Source organism: Populus nigra, chromosome 9 (assembly GCF_951802175.1).
Source record: "Populus nigra chromosome 9, ddPopNigr1.1, whole genome shotgun sequence".
NCBI classification, from domain to species: Eukaryota; Viridiplantae; Streptophyta; class Magnoliopsida; order Malpighiales; family Salicaceae; genus Populus; species Populus nigra.
The window spans coordinates 6,481,065-6,496,950 of NC_084860.1; the positions used below are offsets into that span (position 1 = coordinate 6,481,065).

The 15,886-nt window shown below is 33.1% G+C and overlaps 1 protein-coding gene across 4 annotated transcripts; it reads left to right on the forward strand.

The window, feature by feature from the left end:
• The first annotated feature begins 3,686 nt into the window (after positions 1-3,686).
• LOC133703600 (probable LRR receptor-like serine/threonine-protein kinase At1g29720) lies at positions 3,687-15,493 on the forward strand. Of its 4 annotated transcripts, none has more exons than XM_062128223.1 (25): positions 3,687-3,831; positions 4,773-4,965; positions 5,071-5,142; positions 5,824-5,895; positions 5,980-6,051; positions 6,188-6,259; positions 6,354-6,422; positions 6,511-6,582; positions 6,680-6,751; positions 6,876-6,941; positions 7,029-7,100; positions 10,030-10,092; positions 10,182-10,247; positions 10,568-10,618; positions 10,695-10,736; positions 11,811-11,854; positions 12,386-12,759; positions 12,838-13,030; positions 13,348-13,368; positions 13,452-13,580; positions 13,730-13,848; positions 13,943-14,153; positions 14,272-14,515; positions 14,611-14,761; positions 14,852-15,493. In XM_062128223.1, the coding sequence occupies exons 1-25, from the start codon at positions 3,711-3,713 to the stop codon at positions 15,260-15,262; spliced, it is 3,072 nt and encodes a 1,023-aa protein (XP_061984207.1). In that variant the 5' UTR covers positions 3,687-3,710; the 3' UTR covers positions 15,263-15,493. The 4 variants fall into 4 exon arrangements, with proteins under 4 accessions (XP_061984207.1, XP_061984209.1, XP_061984208.1 ...); XM_062128225.1 differs by having other exon boundaries at positions 14,278-14,515; XM_062128224.1 differs by having other exon boundaries at positions 11,814-11,854.
• The last annotated feature ends 393 nt before the right edge of the window (positions 15,494-15,886 follow it).

Consider the following 15,886-nt stretch of genomic DNA (forward strand, 5'->3'; position numbering starts at 1 on the left):
TTTAAAAATATATTAAATTAATATTTTTTATTTTTTAAAAATTATTTTTAATTTAACAACATTAAAACAATCTAAAAAAACATAAAAAATAAAAAATTTCAATATTTTTCTAAAAACATTCCTAAAACATAAAAATAAACTAGCTATATAATTGAGTCTATTATAAACTTCAAATAGATAGTCGTTCTTTAGGACCAGGTGGAAGAGAGATTGTTCTTGGCCTCAACAGTTGATGAAGTTCTCAGTACACTTTACAGCAGTATGGAATGGACTTCAAGCAATGTGGGTCTCTTTGAGTAATCACTTCTGTACAATAAATTGACTTTTCCCATGAAAATGCTTTTTAGCAGCCGACGCTATAGTGATGTGAATCATTCAACATAATAGCTTGTAGTCATTAAATTTTCCCCTACGAGAAGCTGCTTCTTCAAAACACGCGGTCCGACTGAGATTTTGGTGGATCCTACCATCAGAAAGCAATTCTTTTTTTTTAACCAAACGTATTTGGTGTGGTTGCGGGTGAATCTCATCCGCAGCCACGTTACCAAACAGCATCTTAGAATTGTTTTTAATTTTTTCAGACAATATATATTCATGTATGGGATTATTAGAATTTTATTTATAATATAGATATATTTTAGGCCAGATTAAAAGTAAAATTCAATCATTTTTAAAAGAAAATTTTTATTAAAATTTAATCTCTTTTCTGATGGGAATCTCTCTCGTTTTCAGTACGTTCTTAGCATGTTTCAATCAATATCTGAGAGTTTTAGCAGTCGACGGCGCTAGTGATGCGAATCATTCAACATCGTAGCTTGTAGCCTTGTAGTCAATAAATTTGTGGCTCAAATGCCTCTCTATGTGCCTGCCTCCTTATCTTTTAAATTTCAACATCTTTCACCTAATTAATCAAGTAAATATAATAATACTTTATTTAAAAAAGTTCAAACTTAAAAATATTTATGAGATAACCATCCACCAAATCAATACCTCTCTACAAATTTTAGAGTGGTTTTTTAAACTTGTCAGACAATTTATATTAATGTAGTGATTAATTACACTGGTTGGGCCTGCTTTCTTCTTACAATTCTTCCTCCCTTTCCTTTTCCCCTTCTCTCATTTATCCTCTCTTCGAGTTTGGACCTCTCTTTTCTTTCTCATTTCCTCTCCTCTTTCTCCCATTCTTCCTCTGTTTGAGCTCGGTTGAACCTGCCTTCTTCTCTCATTTCTTTCTCTCTTTCCTCCTTTTCGAAATGTTATTAATGGAGTATTTTTGCTAACATTCATTGAGAAAGTGATGACGTGTTTTCTATTCTGTGTAGATTTCATAAATAAATATAGGGTTTTTGTCAAAACATTAATATGTTCAATTATTAAGTATAAAAATAAACAAAATTAGAAGAGGATAAAAATAAAATCATAATAAAATAACTAAGAAAGGTTTAGTGAGAGAGTGAACGAAATTAGTTGCTTACTGGGACTCAATTGATTGTGATTTTAAATTTGAATCTGGGTAATTGCGTGATATTATTATTTCTTTTTATTTATTTATTATTATTTTTTTGAAAAATAAATTATGTTTTTTATTTGTCTTTTGATGTGATTGTTTATTTGTAAGTGTCTTCTAAACTTTTTAATAGGTAAGAACAATAATTTTGTTAGTATCCGGCTGTAATTGTCAAATTAGAAAATTTTAAAATCATATTTTTTTTATAAATATTAAGAAAAAAAATATTAGATTGACTCGGATTAACTCGGGTTAACTTGTTAAATTCTCGTCCCGGGTCATGAGATCGTGATAACCCCATAAAAAATAAATAAGAAAAAAATAAAGCTCAATTCTTAATTAGTTTAATGTTGAATGATGAAATTGAAAACAAAAGTCAATAAAAAAAACAATTTGAATCAATCTGGGTTAACCTGTCGAACTTGGATCACGAGATTGAGATAATCCTATAAAAAGAAAATTGAGAAATATTATAAATATCAATTCCCAATAAAGAAGGATGTAATCCTAGCTTTGTTTTATTGTTTTTTCTTTTACGTTTTGTTGTTTTTTCCTGCTATATGCTCAATCTGCGGACCATTACTGTTAAATTAAAAAATGTTGTGTAATGCTTTTTATTTATTTATTTATTTATTGTTGTCTAAATAGAGTAAATAATAAAAGGGTAAACAAAAAGAAAAAGGCATAGAAAAATTATTTCTTCTTCATTAAAAATTCAAAATTTCACAAACTAATTCACTGATCCCAAAGTCAAGAATATCACAATTTTTTTGGGTTTGTGTAATATTTACTAATGCCAGAGTTGGAAATATTCGCAAGCATTGTTTATTAATGCAAGAGTCAGGAACATGATAGGAAAAAGAAAAAAAAAAGGACAAAACACTTAGCAATTTTAGACAAAACCAACAATGTAATCTGCCTTAGGGAGACGCTTAAGGGGTGATAGCATCTTTCTTTTCGCATAATTAGTCCCGGACCACAGAATCTCAGTTGACCAATTAGGGTTATTGGTTACCATAATAATAGGTAGCGACTCCTTAAATGAGACTGTTTTCCCCGAAGAATAAGATGCTAGATATTTATTCTTTTTTCATGAAAAAATTTTAACGGTCGCCGCGATGTCCAGGTGATACAAAAGTTATTTGTGGGTGTAGATTTGGGGCATAGCCATGAAGCATAGCTATAGACATGGTTGTAGGCATCATCGTGGGTGTTTCCTTGGGTTTAGCCACTAGCATAGCCATATGGGGCATAATCGATGGGCTTAACTGCCGGTTTAGCTGTTGGCATCACATGTCATTGGCTTAGTTGCTAGCATCATGTGTTGTTGGCGTAGCTGTAGATATATTGTCAGCCATGAAAAAAGTTTTAAAAAAACATGAATGAACTGACTTCTTGTTTATTTTCCATAGACGATGCTAATTGATGAGGCTAGAAAAATCCTCAAGAGAAAGGTTATGAGTGCTTTTCATGGGCTAATAAAAGTAGATCCGGAGGACCTGGTGCATGGGCTTGGTGACATCTACAAGAAAAAAACATTTTAATGCTTAAGTCAGTAAAGTGTTTGTACAGGTGATGTGAAGAGTGAGTATTCTCTAGATTTCAATGTTCCTTAAACCTTATTTAAGTTTTATATTAGAGTTATGCTATTTAGAGAGATTGGTTGTGGCCTTCTAGTCTCTTTCTTTATGTTCCTAGAGATATTTGTTTATATAAACTTTTTTAAGATAAATATTTTATAAATAAATATTTTATAATTATAAAATATTTAATATAAATACCTTAAAAATATCCTAGATATTTATAGAAATTTATGAAAGTATAGATATTGTATAAAATATATACCATAAGTCTGTTTGGACTCGGCCAAAGAATTAGAATTACCGTGTTGTAGTTAATTTTATCAATAATTTAGGCTGATGAAGGAAAAGAGAAGGGGAGAAATTAATGGCTGGAGAGATGACCAGCTTAAACTTGTCCAACCTATAATTAATTACCTGTTGCGATATTAATTTACCAGTTGGTAACTTGTAATCAACCCTTGTCGGTTTGGAGAGATAGAAATGAAAAGGAGTCAAATCTAGTGGCTAAAGGTCATTGTAACCAATTTACGAATTTGTCCCCACGTCCAGTATAAATCAAGTACGTACCTCATAAAATGAAAAAACTTATTCAAAGCTTCTGTCCTACTCGTGCACCCAACATGTTCACGATGCTTCAGCCTCCGCATGGACTTCTTCAGTTATGCCGAGTTATGGTGGTCGTGATCACTCTTTTCAGTTCTGCTACTTTGGTTGTCTCATATCAGTTACATCCAGACGAAGGTAAGAGAGTAAGCTTTGTTTTTATTGCAATAATATATGGAGTGTTGTAATAATCTGAGCTAATTACTTTCCACTCCATTGGTGTGCTAAGTCACATATCCACAGATTTGCTTACAACTACGTACAACCTCATACTTTAAGATTAAGAAATTCATTAATATAAATTTATAGTTCATTGCTCATGAATTACTTCATTGGAGAATCATTTCTTCACTTTACACTGCAGCTACAGAAAAATAACTAATGGGGTATATAAGAACATAAAAGGAAATTCTGAAAAAATAAGGGCCCAAATCCGTACATTCACTCTCAACGGTGCATCCAACAGGAAGTAGCTCATGTGGGGATGATATTAAAGATGAATAAACTATTTAATGTGTATCAGATTTCTTTTTTCTACAAATTACAATAATTCTCGAGGTATTTGGAAACTACAAAGAGTATGAAAAAAAGTTTGAATATCTAATTAATAAAACGTCTCTCACTTTTAAGAAAATATTACAAAAACCTTTTTTATACCAAAAAAATGCCCTTAATTATTATTTTTAAGAGATATTTAAATCAAGAACTAAAAAAAAAGACTTAGAGAAAAAGATTATAAGAAAATGGGGCATGATTTTTCAATATATGAATAATATTAATATTATTATTTAATTCAAGTTAGTTTTTATTTTTTGAGTTTCCTTTTTAGTATTTTGTCCTCTAATTTAAGTGGATCTTGGGTATAATAAGGAGTTTTTTTTTTTATCACTTTTGGATATTTTTGTTATTTCATGATTATTGTAATTTTCTTCAATTATATAAATGTTATCACATGGTGGATACATTAACAAGATGGAAAGCTAGTTATTGTCTCTCGTATATCATTTGATAACCGATGTTATGTTATGGATATGCATATTTTGATAAAATCTTCCGTGGATGCATGATCCTTAAACTAGAGACGGCGTTAAAACAAATTGTCCAGACACTGGCACAGGGTGGGCAACCCTTGGAGGTGGGCGATGCTTGCAACCAATCAGGAACTCTGCATGATATGAATCTGTCGGAACAAGATTCGGAAGCCAATAGCACCCTCGTATGCAATTGCACCCTCAACCTCAATAATGATAGTTATTGTCATATCACGTCATTGTAAGATTTTTTTTTTTGTTTTCTATATTTATTTGAGTACTTGCTGTTAAAATGTTTTGGTGTTGAATTAGTTGTTCTGATGGTGTTTTTCTCTTTCAATAACAGATTTCTCAAAACGCTCAGTCTTCGAGGCAAACTCCCGCCTGAAATGGCCATCCTTGCATATCTTGAAAATCTGTAAGAATTTTTTTATTTACGTTTCTATATGTTGTATTGATTAATTGAAGAATCTCAAAGTAACCTTTATCGACTAATTTATAAATTGTGGAATGGAAATACCTTAATAATAATAAAAAAGAAGCATTTTTGACGCAGCTAACCTAACAAACGAGAATTAAAAAAAATATAATTTTTTAAAGATGTGATCACACATAAACCTTATTTCATTTTTATTATTATTGAATATTGATTTCTTTCTAGTAATTTTAATAATCAAAAACTTAATGTTACAACTCTTAAAGCTATTTGGATACCAAGAAAAATAATTAAAGAGTTATATATTAAATAGGTTAAAGAATTTTAAATTAACTATAAAAATATAGTAAATCTTGAACAATAATGTTTAGGTTTAATCCCGTAAAAATATATTGGTAAAATTTTAACTTAATTTAATAATTAAATAAAAAATTATTGACTGCACCTATGAAGTATTTGGTAATGATATGTGCATTCAAAATCTAACATGCACGATTTGCATCATAGACACAACCTTAACAGAAACTAAAGTATCGTCTAATTCAAATTATGTTGTAAAAGAAACTTTATTTTCAAAGCAATGTCTACTTGACGTTTTATAAAGTGGAACAAGTTAAATTCTCAAGTATATATTGATGCTAACCACTATATTATCTGTTACAGTGACCTAACTCGCAACTACATTTCTGGCAATATTCCTGAGGAATGGGCTTCAATGAAACATTTGACATACCTGTAAGTTCATTCACCTCATCTTTGCTTACCAGTTCATACACAAGGCAGAATTCACCATAACTAGATAACATTTTATGCATGCAGCTCACTTACATCCAATCGCTTGTCAGGAAATATTCCTCAGTACTTGGGAAGTTTTCGTAGCCTGACTTACTTGTATGTATTGAAGTCATAAATATATGTTCTGCCGATTTATCGTTTGTTTTGTTTTCTGTTTCTGTTTTTGACAATGCTAGCTTACTTTGTTCACTAATTTTATTTTTGTCAATTAATGAAATACAAATACATGAAGGTCCCTTGAAGCAAATCAGTTTTCTGGTACTATTCCTTCTCAGCTTGGTAATCTTGTCAACTTAACAGACCTGTAAGACATTTACCTGCTCATCATTATTAAACCAACGCAAGCTAGGCATTTTAGTTGCAATCTTTGATGCTGTGCTATGAATTAATGGTTGCAGGATACTTTCCTCCAATCAGTTGGAGGGAACCTTGCCAGAGACTCTCGCTAAGCTAAACTTGACTAATTTGTAAGCAATCAATTCCTTTCTTCTTTAAACACAGTTTTTGATAATTCAATAGCATCTGGTTTCCTTAATTCGGTTTTGCAATGTGCAGTCGTGCGAGTGATAATAATCTTAGTGGCAGAATACCTGATTTCATTGGGAACTGGAATAATCTTGATAGACTGTGAGGATCTGTATCTGCATGAGATTTTCGTTTCATTTCTCTGCTACATGTTGCACAATATTCTGATATTTTGGTTTTCCTCTTTGGACTAACGAAGTGAATTATACGCAAGTGGACTCCAAGGGCCCATACCTCCTGCCATTCTTTCTTTAGAGAAGTTGACAGACTTGTGAGTCAAACTACTTCCTGAGATGCACAGCAATAAATACAATGATTTTGGTGTTTCCTCTTTGAAGAAGAGAGAAAGAATAAAGGGAACTATAACACATTCTTTTCTTTTCAATGTACTGCAGGAGGATCACTGATATGTATGGACCAGAGTTTAATTTAACCAGCATCCCCCCCAGAGTGAAAAGATTGTTCGTCAACTGTCCGTAAAATGTCTAAAATAAACTTGAGAACATTCCATTGAGAACTAATTAAGCCTATCTTTAATTTCTTTGAAGGGTTTTGAGAAACATCAATTTAGCTGGAGTAATCCCAGGAGATGTGTGGACATCGGGTTCTCTGAAAACGCTGTAAGTCTTAACACCTTCACTCATCACCTTACATGCGCTGCAATGTTATACAAGTTAAAAACATGAATATATTTTAATAACACTACAAAATGGTTATTAACTGTAAATTTTTTTAATTTAATTTTTAATTGATTATAAAATTTTAATTTTCTTATAATTTTGCCTCTGATTTCAACTACCTGACTTTATAAAAATTAAATTTTGTTTTTTAAAATTCAAATCTTCTTAAATAAACTCAAATTGAGCTTTCAAACTTAATTTTTCACCAGTTAAACCTCTGATAACATTAATTTAACTCATTTAAAGCATAATTACATCTTTGCACTTGATTAAATCCTTCAATTCGACTCAAATTAATTTTCAAACATAATTAAACTTTAATTTTCCCCATGATTAAATCAAATTGGCCTATTAAAAATTTAATTATGCTTATGAACTTCATTTCTGTCAAAGAAGCATCTCAACCCAATAGCTTAAACTCTTAGGTTAGATCCCAAGATATAATTAATATTATTATTTTTTAACACACACCCTCAAGTGAAAACCCTTTGAACTTGAAACTTACACAGACCTACATTACCTTGTGTTTGATTTTTATCAAATAAATGGAGATGGTGGGATTTGAACTCTTGATCGCTTGGTCATCAAGGCTATGATACCATGTTAAAGAACCATCTCAACCCCATAGCTTAAACTTTTAGGTGATGTCTCAAGATATAATTGATATTATTATTCTCTAACAGTTTCTATGCAGATTTGTCCAATAATTATTTAATTTGACCTTAAATCTATATTGTTTTCTTAGTCTTGGGTATAATGAGGTACAATTAGGCTTCAAATTTCATCCAAAATTACAGCTTGATTTTCCTATATATTTGAGATCCTCCTTGACCTTCTTTCTCCGCGTCACTGGTCATCATTTTATTTTATTTTTTATTTTTCTTTCAGAAGAAAAAGAAGTGAACTTGAGAAATAATCCAAAAATAGGTTATGACATTTAACAATATTATATTCTTTGTCATGATTACCTTTGCAATCATAACTCTTTTAGTGTCAAGTAATGTTAAAGTATGATATTTCATCTTAATCTCATATCTCTTCTCCAACAATTGTCCTTAGCTCAATATGTTACTTTTCACCGTTAGTATATAATAGATATCACCAATGCATTGATGAATTCTATCTTTTAATTTAACCAAAATCATTTATTTTTCTTTGATGAAAACTTTTGAATGATCTGCAAAGGTGACATTGCCTCTAATTGCTTTATCAAGCTCTATGAACTTATCTTTATCTCCAAACATGTGGTTGCTAGCTCAATTTTATAGATACCACCAATTCTTTTTATGTTGCATTCTCTTATTATGCACTTATAGTAGGGTGGCTTCTTTCTCCTTATATTTTAATATTTTCATTCTCATCAACCCTCTTGGTTGGAATCTAGCAATCCCTAGCATAATGACCTGTCTTTTGACAGTTATAACATTTAACATTTGATTTGTCAAACCTGGATCTTGGATTGTCATTTTTGGCGTAACCGATTGACCGGTTTGTTTCATGCGGTCGACTGATTGATCTGTTAAGATTGTCTTTGCCTCCTTTTTCAAATCTGCCTCTTACTCTTCTTTCTTTGTTTTTTCCATGTCCTCTACTCCCTTAGAAACATCCATAACCATCTTTCTTTGAAATAAGTGCTTGTGCATCCACATCCTTTTGAATCTTATTGACTCTTTTCTCATGGACTTGTAATTTTCCCATGAGACTTTATATTGAGAGAACATCCATATTTTGTGATTCCTCTATCACGATAACCATATAATGAAACTTTTTTTGTAGCGAGCGTAGAATCTTCTCTACCACACGTGTCTCTTCCATCTTCTCTTTATATCTCTTCATTTGATTGAATATGACCAATACTCTTGCAAAATATTCTGAAATATTCTTTGATTTAAACATATGTAACTTTTTAAAGTCACCACATAGCTTTTGTAAACATACCTTTCTCACATTGTCAACTCCTTGATTTGATTCTTCCAAAATTTCTCATGCATGCTTGGCGGCGGTTGCATTAGCCACTATCTCAAAAGTGGCATCATTTAGACATTGATAGATAATTATGAATGTTTGTTGATTATTCCTTCATGCCTTTTGCACGACCTCCTTTTGAGCTGAAGTCAACGTTGCTCCATCTATAGGCTTCTCAAAGCTTTTTTCAAACATCTCCTATATATCTTTGGAAACTTAGCTAAGTTTTTACTTAAATACACTAAATTTCATAGTTGCCCTTTGTCAACTTATGACATTGAAGTGAGAAGTTTGGATTGATTATGTCAAATAATAAACACAATAATGTAAGGTCAAAAACTCAAGAACAAGAACAAGAACAAGAACAAGAAGAAGATTGAGAGAAATGAATACTTTTGTTAAGTGTTTCTCTTTAAGCCTCCTTAGCTATTTTCTCTCTTTTCGTATTTATAGTAATGTTGAATTACAAGCCTTTTTATAAACATAAAGTCCTAAATAATTAAGAAATTAAACTAATTTAAAAAAATCCTAATTTAAACAGGAATTGTATTATTACGACTGATCAACCGATTGACCGATTCTTAATCCAACTGGTCGCTTTGTCTCAACTGATTAACCTGTTATCAACCAATCTACCGATTTAACTAATTTATAGAAATCAATTTACTTTCAACATTTATACCTTATTTCTAAACTTTCTTCCACACATTCTAAACACTTTTACATCCTCGACATTTAACTTGGTTTGTGTTTAACCATGAACCAAATGAAACATAAGTAAAAATAGTGCAGGTATTTGCATTTCGCAGAAGCTCCAGCTTGTCTATTGCAAAACTACTTACAAAGGTGCAAGGAATATTCCGAAAACTAAAGTTGGAAAATCTTTTAATGTAATCTTTTGCAGGGATTTAACTTTCAACAAGTTAGAAGGAGAAATTCCTGGAGATCCAAAAACATATGATTTTATGTATGTTTTTAAATTTGAATACTTGAAATCTGACCATGGATGGAGGCGTGAATTATGCTGAAAGAATCAATCTGGCTTTTGAAAACCAGGTTTTTTAGTGGAAACAAGCTGACTGGAAGTGTCCCAGACTCATTTATGAACTCAGGCGACAAAATGTATGTTTCTGAAATGTATCACCAGGTTTCAGTTATTTCAGTTTAGATATTCTGTTCAACTTCTCTGCTCTCTTGTGAAGATATAACTGCTGCTGATTGATCAACCATTAATATTTATAAAGTGGTCTTCTGAGTGATTCTTGATAATCTAAGGCTACATATATTTTCATGCCATATATAGGGCCTCAACGAAAGCCTAGTTTCTGGAAATATGTGGGGTTTTTTTTTTAATCTTTCTTAGCATTTCATTTGTTCCACTACTTATTATTAATTTTGTTGAGGTTCATATTCATATTTATGATTCCCTTGGCTTCTTGCAGTGATGTTTCCTACAATAACTTTTCACGGCTGCCAAGCTGTCAATATGCCCTGTAAGGAAATCTAATTTCTTAAATTTGGGATACTCCTGGTTGCTGCGAAACTTAATGATTTGAATCTATAAACCAGGGGTATAAACACGTACAGGAGTTCATCCATCAAGAATAACTTGTAAGGCTCCTCTTATACACTCTGGAGTGCGATATTTTTGGTATTTCATGTTGTTGAAGATCCAATCTGGTAGTTGTCATGATACCAAGGAAAAATTAAGAACCACAACTGATACAACGTAAGAGAGGTGTATATATGTTTGTACATATAAAACTCATATATGCTTAGCAGAAATCTAGGATGAAACGAGGTCCCTATGGATAACCTTAATTTGGAAATGGAGCTCTTACAGGGATAAATTTCAAAATTCCCTTTTGGGATATTTTAAAGGGATTTCTTAAATGTAGACAGGCAGGTAAATATCCCTTCTAAAAACTCACTCCCGTAGACTAAAAAGATCTTTGCAATGGTGGAACCTGCGTTAACAGAATATGCTGCTAATCATATAAACCATATCATATTCATATATAGTTTTCAGGGGGGGAAAATACATTATATATCAGATGCTAAGCAGGATTATAACTGAATATCTTTGGTGTTAAATCTGCAATTTATATTTATATCTTTAAATCCTATCCAGATTTTCTTTCTCAGCACAAACTTGGTATCCTAGGATCAGATATACCAGGCCATGTCCTTGTAGCTTTTATGCTCAAAATATTTTTACTATTTCAAATCAGTTATGCAAATTTTATATGTTTTTAAATGCATGTAGGAGTGAAACATATATATGCTAACTTGTGCATTTTGAACTTTTTAATTTAGATCATGTTATGTAAACTGCTTGCAAAAATACCAATAGAAATCATCAATTATGTACGTTGTTGATTAATGCTGAATGAATGAATGAATGAAGAACATAAGAATGTGACATGCTTTATTATTCATTTACCCCAAGATATAAGCACAAACACTTATGAAGAGGGAACAGCCATGTACCGATTTTCTCATTGAGCAAACATAAAATGAGTATTTTACTTGAATAATATGAATTTTTTTTTTTTTTTGGGGGGGGGGGGGGGGGGGGGGCTGTGAAATAATGCTAATTCTTGAGGTATGGTTTCGATATCTGATTCTTATATTGCAGTTTGCAGAACCATTTGAAATTCTTACTATAATTTCCATGTCTTACAGAAGCGGAATTCTTCCATGCTCAGGCATACATGAGTGCCCCAAAAGTATGATATTCTTCTCCCTCCTTAAATGAGAAGTAACGAAGTTCTTTAAAATCAAAGCACATCTGTTTCAAATTTATCAACATACCGAAACCAGTAATCTACTATAATATTTGAGCACGAATACTAATTTCAATGTAGATTTTTTTGCCTAATTATACGTTCTATTCTGCACACAGATCTATTAAGGATGTATTCATTCTCAGTTTCGTTGGACAAGTAAGGATTTATCTGTAACCAAAACATGGCCTCAAGCAGAACTTGAGCACCTCACGTTTTCACCATCAATATCACTAATCGGAAACCAAAGGTTGATAGAACAACGTCCATCGATTCGAGTTGAACAATGATTGTGACAAGCCACTTGGAAAAGTATTAGCCAATGACTAATCGATTTGAAGCTATATAGTAGAGTAATAGCTCTAGTTGTAGAGCAAAGGGATCCAAAAATCTAAACACTTACACGCCCCTACGATATATATGAGAAGAATATTTGCAACTGTTCTAATGGTGTACTAATTTGACGTATTGCAGGTTATCGTTCATTCCATGTAAACTGTGGTGGACCGGATGAAACCAGTGGGAGTATCTTGTATGAAGGTGACGAAAGCATTAACGGTGATATTGCAGCTACGATTTATTCCAATAAAAGATCAAACTGGGGATTCAGCAACACTGGAGATTTTATGGATGATGATGCTAAAAGCCCCGGATATATACTTCGTTCAAACTATTCGAATGAACCGTTGTTTTCTACAGCACGCAGAGCTGCCATCTCTCTCACTTATTATGGATATTGTCTTGAAAATGGGATGTACACTGTTAAACTCGACTTTGCTGAGATACAATTCACAGATGACGAGTTGTACAAAAGAGTTGGAAAACGCTTTTTTGACATTTATATTCAGGTAATTGAGATTAAATTATCCAAAAAGATTTTTTTTTTCTTTCAAAAAGATCCTTTTAACTTGGGATTTGTTTTCCAGGGGAAACGAGAGGAAAAAGATTTTAACATTGAGGAGGCAGCTAATGGATCTAACAAAACTTCTTTAGTATTCAATGCCACTGTGACAGACACTACCTTGGAGATCCGTTTATACTGGAATGGAAAAGGGACTACTTGCATTCCAGAAAGAGGAAATTACGGTCCTCTTATTTCTGCAATAACTGTATGCTCAGGCATGTTTTATATATATATTCCCAGAATTTCATTTGAAAGTCACTGACTTTGCGATTTCATTCATATACAATGACCTTTATCAATTAAGTTAAAATGAAAACCGAGCAATGATATTAGAATTTTATAAACCAAGTAATTATGAATTTAAATCTCACCACCCTTAGACTTAGACTTGGTCTTTTCCCCAACCAGTTGCATAATTAACAAACAAATTCTTCCTTATGAACCTGGTTTTGATTTTCATCTTAACTGTATGTAAGCTTCTACTCAGTTCATTATACCATCTAAGAAGCATTTTATGGTTTGTGGTTTTCAGGCCAGAGTACTTATTGTCCAGGTGAGAAGTGAACTGCTGCCCTACAGTGATTTATTGTCCCATTGGCTTTCTGTGTTTGTACGTGTAACTTTGTTTAATTTCAGAACCTGGAGAAGCAAGTAAAACACCTATCGTGGTTGGAGCTGTCACTTCAGCCTTACTCCTTGTTTTCTTGGTAATGGGTGTCATTTGTTGGAAATTCTATTTTAGAGACAAGTTCATGAGAGAACGAGGTACATTGAAATCAATCATCTGCGTGCTAAAGCCTTTTCCTTAATTAGTTAATTAGCAGCTATTACACGCGCAAACATCTAGAATATAACACATCCGCGCATTGATGATGTTGAAGCATTTCCCTTGTGTCACCGACAATTATGTGCAGATCTCAAGGGGCTAGATCTAAAAACTGGTTCCTTCACTTTGAGGCAGCTGAGAGCTGCCACTAACAATTTTGATTCTGCTGGAAAAATTGGAGAAGGTGGATTTGGCTCCGTATACAAGGTCTGTCACTCTAATATTCTCTTGCATATTATCCCAGTTGATCATTGGACCTTTTGTTTGATAATGCAAAATGTCTACAATAAATTCAATGCAGGGTAAATTGTCAGATGGAACTCTTATTGCTGTTAAGCAGCTATCTCCTAAATCCAGGCAAGGAAACCGAGAATTTGTGAATGAAATAGGCATGATATCTGGTTTACAGCATCCCAATCTTGTAAAGCTTTATGGATGCTGTATTGAAGGAGATCAGTTGCTTCTGGTGTACGAATACATGGAAAACAACTCCCTCGCCAAAGCACTTTTTGGTAACCATAATGGCATCTGATTACTTTCCAGTAAAAACTTCTTCTTCTTTTTTCAATAATAGCATCGACTAGCAAAGTTGAAGTCATTTTATTTAGTGAACCTCCTTTACTGGATTAGCTACAGGTTCAGAAACAAGTTTTCTGATGCTGGATTGGCCAACAAGATATAAGATATGTGTTGGAATAGCCAGAGGTTTAGCATTTCTCCATGAAGAATCTGCAATCAGGATTGTTCACAGAGACATCAAAGGTACAAATGTATTGCTGGACAAAGATCTAAGTGCCAAGATATCAGACTTTGGACTAGCTAAGCTCAATGAAGAGGAGAACACTCACATTAGCACTCGTGTTGCTGGAACCATGTAAGTTTTAATCAGACTTAATTTGCAGCTTCCTTTATTCAGTGATCGCAATATACTCCGGTAGAGTCACTAATCTGGCATGGTTCTGATTTCAGAGGATATATGGCTCCAGAATATGCGCTGTGGGGTTATTTAACAGACAAAGCAGATGTTTATAGTTTTGGTGTTGTTGCTTTAGAAATTGTCAGTGGAAGAAGCAATTCGAGTCACAGGACAACAAATGAATTCGTATGTCTTCTTGACTGGGTAAGTTACAAGTCTGTTCTTGTTGCTATCTTGAATTCATGATGCATTAGGCACTACTCTCTGCAAATACTTTACCTTTTGCTTTCACAGGCCCATGTACTGCAAAAAAAGGGAAATTTAATGGAGATAGTGGACCCAAAGCTGCAGTCTGAATTCAACAAGGAAGAGGCTGAGAGGATGATCAAATTGGCTCTCTTATGCACCAACGCATCTCCATCTCTAAGGCCTGCAATGTCAGAAGTGGTGAGCATGCTTGAAGGACAGACCAGCATCCAGGAGATGATCTCAGATCCTAGCATTTATGGTGATGATTTACACTCCAAACGTCTCAAAGGCCACTATCAGCAGGTCATGGACCAGAGTTTAAAAAGCACACAAGACCTCTTTCCTCCATCTGATAAATCATGGATTGGAAATTCCTCTACATCTGCCCATGATCTTTACCCCATCAATCCCGAGTCCATAAATTTAAACATCAGTGAAACCTCGTCTTTAATTTGAATAAAGCCAGAGACGTGCTTGGAGCTTCGTTTGTAATCATATAATGATCAATATTTAGACGTCTACACAACGTCTTGTTGCTTACCATATGTAAACGGTCTATGGAAGCTATCTCCGTGGTTGTGAGAATTCAGAGCCCCAGACACTTTTCCTGGCCAATGATTATTACTTCCGATTTATGGAGATGGATATTATGAATATTTTTAATAAAATTTAAATTAAAAGAAGGAATCAGCTTGTTTTTGTATGAGATTCTTGAATTTAATATGACTACAGACTCTTGAATTATAAATAAAGAACTGTGTATAAAGCTTGGGGGCCAAAAAGAAATACACAAGACACGAGGCATAGATTATGTCCTTTCTTGCCGAATCAGCCCTTCCTCACAAACACAGCCCTCTCCACCGGCACCATCATCTTGCCTCCATTCCTCTACCACAACCCAGCCACCCACAGTCACTTCCTCTCACCAAAACCTGCCGTAGCCAGCCATTAACCCACACTGTAAACTCATCTTCTCCACAAATGGTGATTTCTTATCCATTTTTACATTCTAAACTTCATCGTAATGTCGGGTGCGAAATCGACATTGAAATTGGAAAAATTACACTTTATTAAAAAATT